The 8,145-nt window shown below is 44.3% G+C and overlaps 2 protein-coding genes across 2 annotated transcripts; both read right to left on the reverse strand.

Annotated features, from left to right (window-relative positions):
• Nucleotides 1-223: 223 nt before the first annotated feature.
• On the reverse strand, nucleotides 224-3,190 carry nme5 (NME/NM23 family member 5). The gene is made up of 6 exons (XM_039012626.1): nucleotides 2,601-3,190; nucleotides 2,022-2,187; nucleotides 1,441-1,646; nucleotides 940-1,040; nucleotides 548-666; nucleotides 224-418 (listed from the first exon to the last, which is right to left on the reverse strand). Exons 1-6 carry the CDS (start codon nucleotides 2,618-2,620, stop codon nucleotides 335-337), a joined length of 696 nt encoding a protein of 231 aa, XP_038868554.1. The 5' UTR covers nucleotides 2,621-3,190; the 3' UTR covers nucleotides 224-334.
• Nucleotides 3,191-3,286: 96 nt separating this feature from the next.
• Nucleotides 3,287-7,790, reverse strand: rack1 (receptor for activated C kinase 1). Its single transcript, XM_039012625.1, has 7 exons — nucleotides 7,570-7,790; nucleotides 6,744-6,915; nucleotides 5,599-5,842; nucleotides 5,150-5,260; nucleotides 4,564-4,704; nucleotides 3,925-4,035; nucleotides 3,287-3,593 (listed from the first exon to the last, which is right to left on the reverse strand). Exons 1-7 carry the CDS (start codon nucleotides 7,676-7,678, stop codon nucleotides 3,528-3,530), a joined length of 954 nt encoding a protein of 317 aa, XP_038868553.1. The 5' UTR covers nucleotides 7,679-7,790; the 3' UTR covers nucleotides 3,287-3,527.
• Between the last annotated feature and the right edge of the window lie 355 nt (nucleotides 7,791-8,145).

Here is an 8,145-nt window from a genome sequence, read left to right on the forward strand (position 1 = left end):
TGATAGAGATAAGAAATGGCTGCATTGGGCCTTTAAAACGCTTTATGTTGGTGTTTCCTTTATCTTGGCAGTTACCTGTATGTAGAGATTAAATGTTTCGGGGTGTTTATCAACATTCAAAGAAATTAACCCCATAAATGGTCAGCTAAACACTGCACAGTTCTTATGTACACCATCATATTGTTAAGCAATCCTCCCCTCCCAAAATGAAAGAGAAAATTGGTTCAAGTTGTCAAAATATCCTTCTTTATTTCATCACAGGATGTTATGTAACACAGTTTCTTGAACATGGATTTAACTGGTAAAGGCAGATGGTGTTTTCCGGTCTCTGTGTTTATGCTGCTTCCTCCCCTGTTGCCCCATCAAATATTTGAGGTTTGTTGGGATTATTTCTGACCAGCCAATCTGCCAGCCAAGTCTTCGGGGGAAAAACCACCACAAAAAACTGAATTAGTTGATTCAGAAGAAAAAAATCAAATGTAACGTGTACTAATGTTCATAGTGCATATTTGAATGCCCACATTTCTCATTCCACCCTGATACTTACAAAGGGGTCGACAGGCTTCTGTTTGCAGAGCTCAGTGAGTCCGCTGAGCAGCGTGGGGCTCACAAACCTGCCCAGGTAGTCTTTGGCTGCCTCTCCCATGGGGATGGGCTCGATCACAGCTGGACAGAGAGAGGGAGGGACCGACACACAGGTGTATCAGAGAGGAAATCAAAGGGGTATAACACACACTGAGCACAGGGAAACCCCCTCCAACTTCTATTTAACTGTTGTACTGTCTGTGTGTATATGACACTCCATGCACTCTAACTCAGGTTGTCATTGTCAATGTAAGAACTTGTATTAAATGGTTTACCTTCGATAAAATAAAGGTAATCACAGGTGCTGAAGAAAAGTAAATATTCAATGTGTGTGTGTGTGTGTGTTTAACTCACAGTTGGGAAACATGAACTTGATCTCTCTCTCGGCTGAGGAGAACGAGTCGCTGCCATGCACTGCATTCCTCAGGTCAGAGGTGCCATACTTGGCTCGCAGACTTGGGGAGAGATACAAGATGCACATGTTAGCTTACAGTAGAAGTGCTGAGTCATACAGGGAACACATACAGTATTGAGTAGTACATTTACATTTAAGTCATTTAGCAGACGCTCTTATCCAGACACATACAGTATTGATTGAGCACATGTACAATCACTCTGTACTGGTATGCATATATACAGTAGGTAGGCATTAGTAATAAAAGAACTAGGACTACCGATATTTGAACTGGATGGACAACATTTTTAAGAGCATTGGACCAGTAACCAAAAGGTTGCTGGTTTGAATCACAGAGCAGACTAGATGGAAAATCTGTCACTGTGCCCTTGAGCAAGGCACTTAAACCTACTTGCAGCTCTGACCTATCTGTACAATCCTCTTCCTTCTGACTGACTGACCATTCTGGGTGAGTCTCCCTGGCCTTGGTGCAGTTAACAGGTCCTATGATGGTCTTCCAGTGGGCGATAGCCTGATCTCTGGCCAGAGCCAGGGCGATGATGGGTCCAGAGCTCATGAAGGCCGTTAGGCTAGGGAAGAACAGCTTCCCATACTGCTCAGCATAGAAGTCACTGCACTGCTCCGGACTCAGCTGCAGCTTCCGTTTCTGTCAAAGAGCAGTTACACAGACACACATTGTCACATACAGCAATGAATGACAAGTGTACATGGCAGACGTTGACCTTGCCTGATCACGACTGGGGATCTACCTAACGCACCGCACCCAATAATCCAATCAATCAAGTTTGTTTTGCCCAAGTCCTCTATCTATGCCCTTTGGCTGATTACTCTGTTTCACTCATTTTCAATAGTAACCTCTGCTCTGGCCAGAGGAAGAGTACCCAGGAGAAAGTAAACCCCTCTTTGTATTTACACATTGACAGTCACACAAACTGCTTGCTAGCTGGACGGTCACTGCATGTGCAGCATGAATGTTTGTGATCAACAGCTATGCTGCATGTCTCAAACAGTTAACACCAACCTGTAAAATTGTGAACCCAGATCGGAGAATGATGTCCTCAATCTCCTCAGCTTGGTGTATAGCATCAGGTTTGATCAACGCGAGAGTTCTCTCAACATAAATCCGAGGAGAAGGCATCTGATTCTTTGGAGTTTCATAATCCATAACGTCAGCGCTTGTAAACAATCTTGACAAAATTAAAACATGGATAGGGGACGTTGGAATTAACTTGAACACTTTGCAAAGCTCGATTTGAATGTTAAGGTCAAATCAAAACATTGTTTGTCTAAAGCTGACAGTCTGGCTTAGTTGTAGCCCAACCAGCCGCAACGCAAGATGGCGCCATTATTATTTTTAAGATGACAAAGGACGTAATAGTAACAGCTCCATCAGCTCCATCTTGTTGGGCTAGGTTTGGCTCAATGGCAAAACCTGCCAGTCTGATACTAACGTTAGCTAGCCAATTTAGCTACATACCGTATGTTAAATTCCCAATTGGATAAGGACGCTTGGCAAATTAACAAGCGTTCAAAGCAGAAACATCAGTCTGAGGAGATGTTAAATATTTTTACTAAAAATAATCATGCTTGCTATACAAACCTTTTCAGAGGCAAGTTCATTCACATCGACGTCGTTCGCATTGTTGCTAGGATACCCTTCTACGGGAAAAGATTTGGACAACTTTCACAAGTCCGTGGAGAAACAAAGGCCATGTCTAGACTTGACAGTTCATGCAGTTTAATATTCGGAGTTCTATCATGTAATTCCGAACGCGTCATGCATCTACACTTAAGTGTCCGGATTCCCTTCTCTCGCGCTATATTCAAAATACCAGTATGTATTCTGCAAACGGTGGAACAGGCTAAATATGCTAAACACAACTGATGGCAGTAGCTAACTAGCCAACTAACCCAGCAAGTAGCTCTAAAGAGATAGCAAACTGGTTAGCATAACTCCAGCCAAACAAAATTGTTTCTCTAAATACTAGGTAGCATGATGCCAGCAAACAAGTTCCTCATAGGTAGGTATTTCCTAATATTATGAACAGGTGCCCCGTTCCCATAACCAAGTTCGAGACAGGTGGGAAGAGTGCTGATGACGTCGCAAATTGCGTGCGTTTCTGGTAGCCCCGAATCCCCAGACCACCTCCGGAAGTGGTCAGCCAGATCTGAACACAAAGCGACTTGTGCGTCTAGACCAGTCTTTTCAATGCGATCTTAGAATTCTGATAGGCATGTAAGTGTAAAGCATAGACATGACCAAAGGCTCAGCATAACTACCATGAATGTGTGGATAGTGACCAATGATTTATTCAGCATTTACAGTAAGAAGTTTGACAAAATGAGCCAGATGAAGTTACCAATCTTATGAACTATATCCCAGATGTCCAAATTTGTTGCAGCCAATACAGAATTAAAACCCAGTTATTACAAAATATAAACATGCCTGCATCAAATTGTACAAACGATTTCAACAAAGTTCATTTAAAACTGTATTTTATTCATCACTGAATCTGTGAAAAGGTCCTTATCGGGTTCCGATGGTAACCTGCCACACTCGGATCAGGTTATCGGTGTAGCCAGCAAACAGGGTCTGTTGAGAGACAAGAAACTAAGAAAATGTCCAGAAAATGCAAAACTAAAAAGATATGAAAATTAATCAAGAGTATGTGTTTTCAACCATTCCAAGTGTTAAGGGGCATGAATATGTAGTCGTTCCTGTACCCATCATTATTGCAGGACTTGTCGTCAGAGCCGAAGCTCAGGCAAGAAATGTCACTTTATAATCACAGGGCAAGGCTACAAAGAACTCCATCTGACACAGCTTTCTAAGAACAGACTGAAGTAACATGGCCCTGTTCTAGAAGTCCACCCAGGGTTCTAATAAAGTTCTGTGGGATGTGATGCAAATGGACATATCATACCTGTCCGTCAGCAGACCAGGCCAGAGAGGTGCACTGTGGGGGCTCGGCCTTGCTGTTGGTGCTGATCACCTCCTGTCTTAGCTCATCCACAATGATCTTACCCTCCAGATCCTGAAGGGAGGGGAGATGAACATGAGAACAGGATTGATGGAGGCATGGGTTTGGACCAACTCCTATTTAAATGACGTGAACATGGCAATAATATTCTCAGATCCAAAAATCCAGATGTTACAGAAATGACAGTTAGCAGAGCTCAGAAACAGCCTCTTTATCATCATAGACATAAGATGGCATTGGAATTTCCATCATCGCCCCTTGACAAAGTTTGAATAGACAACACGAAACTCTTTCAACCAACACTGTTTATCTATGCATAGTCACTTTACCCCTACCTACATGTACAAATCACCTTGACTAACCTGTACGACCACACATTGACTCAGTACCCCTGTATATAGCCACATTAGTGTTGGTTTATTTAGTAAACATTTTTTTAACCAACAATGCAGTTAAGAAAATAGAAGTAAGCATTTCATGCTAAGGTATATCTATACCTGTTGTATTTGGCACACGTGACAAATAAAATTAGATTTGAACAGCACCATCAGTGCTGATGTGTTCTGGGAGTAGGAGTCTTACCCAGATCTTGATGCTTGGGCCGGTGGCGGCGCAGAGCCAGTATCGGTTGGGGCTGAAGCAGAGGGCGTTGATGTTGTCACCACTATCTAGGGTGTACAGGTGCTTGCCCTCGTTGAGGTCCCACAGCATGGCCTGACCGTCCTATAGGAGAGAATGGGGCTCAGGGTCAAAGGTCAGCCAAATGGAAGGTGCAAATTAAACATGCATGCTAGCTTTAAATGGTAACTGACATGCAATCAAGTGTTGAGTCCATGGTCATTCATTGGGGAGACACGCCATCAACAAGAGCCCTAAATTACAAATCTCAGTGGACAGGTGTAAGTGAACTCTCGAAAGTGCTGGTTGCGTTCAGAAACAGCCTCTTTATCATCATAGTGAAACAGACAGCATGAGAATCCATCACTACTTTGAAACCAGCACATTTCTCTCTATGCTATTTCTCAATTACTCCAATTCATACCACTGAACGGTGCATCAATTTAACCTGGTCACATTGACCAAGCAAGGGTAGAACTGTTGGTGAACTGTTTGAACTTTTTAAATCTATATTGTAAAAGTAAATATTTGTAAAATGCTTTCATCATACCTTTCCACCAGAAGCGCAGAGGGAGCCATCGGGAGAGACGGTCACTGTGTTCAGGTAGCCAGTGTGGCCAATGTGGTTAGTCTTCAGCTTGCAGTTGGCCAGGTTCCACACCTAGAAACAGAAAGGGGTGGGGGAGAACGTGAGTCAGGGTACATTAAGGGAAATGTAGTCTAGGTGTTTCAACCATTAAGTGTTACAAACATTGGATGAATGTGCAGTCTAGGTCCTGTACCCATCATCATTGCAGGACTTGTCAGATCCGAGGCTCAGGTGATAAAACACAACATTTTAGTCAAAGGGCAGGAAAGCACCATTTATCCTTAAAGCTTGATTTTACTACATCTACAGCAACCGAACCCCTCAAGTACCTAAAAATCTCAACTTAGTTCAATAAGGAACGCATCCCACTATCCTAGTGAGTCACAAGTGATGTACACGGTCGTCTGTACCTTGACCATCTTGTCCCAACCACAGGATACGATGATGGGGTTGCTGCTGTTGGGGGAGAAGCGCACACAGGACACCCACTCAGAGTGACTTTCATCCTGGATGGTGTACTTGCAGACTCCCAGGGTGTTCCACAGCTTGATGGTCTTGTCCCGGGAACCAGACACGATCTGCCGGTTGTCAGCAGAGAAAGCGACGCTCAGGACGTCCTTGGTGTGACCCACAAAGCGGCGGGTGGTGGTGCCACTGGAAGGAAGAGGACAGTTGTGTAAAGGCCCATGCTACAGATGACTAATAACATCTAATGGTGTTGTTCAGGTCAACACTAGAAAAACCAAGGCAGCATACACACACACATATATAGCCATGTCAAATCTTTCACAGGTAAGCGCAGGTTGCGTTCAGAAACAGCCTCTTTATCATCACAGAGATACAGCTGGCATTGGAAGTTTCATCACCACGTTGGAACCAGCATTTTGACTCTCCGTCTACCTACAGAGGGTTTTGTTCCAACTCTGTGCCGAGACAAATTATAAACTAATCCTGGTCTATAGTTTAGACCAAAATCATTTGAATCAAACAACTGCCTGCACACAATGTAGCCCCCCAGGACTGGAATGACCCATGCCTGCACACAATGTAGCCCCCCAGGACTGGAATGACCCATGCCTGCACACAATGTAGCCCCCCAGGACTGGAATGACCCATGCCTGCACACAATGTAGCCCTCCAGGACTGGAATGACCCATGCCTGCACACAATGTAGCCCCCCAGGACTGGAATGACCCATGCCTGCACACAATGTAGCCCCCCAGGACTGGAATGACCCATGCCTGCACACAATGTAGCCCCCCAGGACTGGAATGACCCATGCCTGCACACAATGTAGCCCTCTAGGACTGGAATGACCCATGCCTGCACACAATGTAGCCCTCCAGGACTGGAATGACCCATGCCTGCACACAATGCAGCCCCCCAGGACTGGAATGACCCATGCCTGCACACAATGTAGCCCCCCAGGACTGGAATGACCCATGCCTGCACACAATGTAGCCCTCCAGGACTGGAATGACCCATGTGTAGTTCAGGGAAAACCCTAAATGAAGCTGAACCATCACCCCGCCAACCCTCCCGTCTCTAGACTTACGTGGTGAGGTCCCACAGACGGAGGGTTCCATCCCAGGACCCGGACAGAGCGAACTGTCCGTCCGAGGAGATGACGACATCACTCACAAAGTGAGAGTGTCCCTTTAGGGCGCGTTGGGGGATGCCATAGTTGGTCTCATCACGGGTCAACTTCCACATGATGATAGACTTGTCTGGAAAAAATAAATAATGCTGATTAAATATTTAAATTCATTAAACGGTAGCGAATGCCGTTGAACTGGGGTTAGTGTCTTTAGAGGTAGTGTTGATATTTTCAAAACAATAGGTAGGCCTAACTAGTTGGCTAACGTAACATGTTGACAGAAGCAGCAAGCGCATAACCATTCAAACTGTACTACTAGGTAACGTTAGCCATATATGAAAAGCTAGCTAAGTAGATACCTAGACAGCCGACTACCGGTATGTTGCCTTCACTGACAGCCACGTAAATTCATACAAGTTTCAATCAGGAACATGTAATCAGTTTCTATGTTAGTTACAATTAGATTAGCAGGTCTAGAAACGCAGGTTTCATAAAATGGTCTCCCGAACATTTTTGCCACTTGGCGGTGCACGTGGATGTCAGCAAAGTTGACGTTTGCTGCTAAGGGCTAGTTAGCTAGTAGTCGGACGGAAAACTTATTTGGAGAGCAGTTTATCCACTAGCCATCGCGTTTTTGAAGCGCTTAGTACAACGTGCCACCTAGATTGATCTGACTCAGACTGTTCAAGCAGTCGCGACTACACATCAATTAAAACAACCCAAAGCCAACATGCTAGGGGTTAGCCATATTGTCGTCCATCGTAGCGGGCGGAGAAGCGCTTACCTCGGGATGCAGACAGAATCATATCAGGAAACTGAGGGGTAGTGGCGATCTGGGTGACCCAACCATTATGCCCCTTTAGGGTCCCCCTTACTGTCATCTGCTCGGTCATTTTGGCGACGTTTTAGTGTGCCTTTTTTAAGGATGGATTTAGATTAGTTTGAGGGCTAGGTTTCCCTAGATCCTCTCACATTTAGGCACAGAGAAAGAGGAAGTTCTGACCCGGATGCAGAACATTTGAGGGGCCGATCGCGCGCAGAGTACACTGGGAGAACAGTTCCAACCCCTTCCTGCCCGTGTGCTGATTTTAGTTTTTACCCGGATTGTACTGTTCATGTGAAACAGTAGTAGAATAATATTATTTGCAAGGTTGAAGAGACCATTACAAAGCTATAATTTAAAGCATATAGTCAATGTTTTTACATATCAAATCACATGAAATGTATACATTTATTCTTTTTTTATAACACATAATTTGAATAGGTAGAAATCATTGAAAGTAGCAATCTTGATATGGATGGTGATAATCCCAAAAAGTGATCCCAAAAATGTATTACAGTTACATAAATGTAAAGGCTG

Source organism: Salvelinus namaycush, chromosome 17 (assembly GCF_016432855.1).
Source record: "Salvelinus namaycush isolate Seneca chromosome 17, SaNama_1.0, whole genome shotgun sequence".
Classification (NCBI taxonomy): Eukaryota; Metazoa; Chordata; class Actinopteri; order Salmoniformes; family Salmonidae; genus Salvelinus; species Salvelinus namaycush.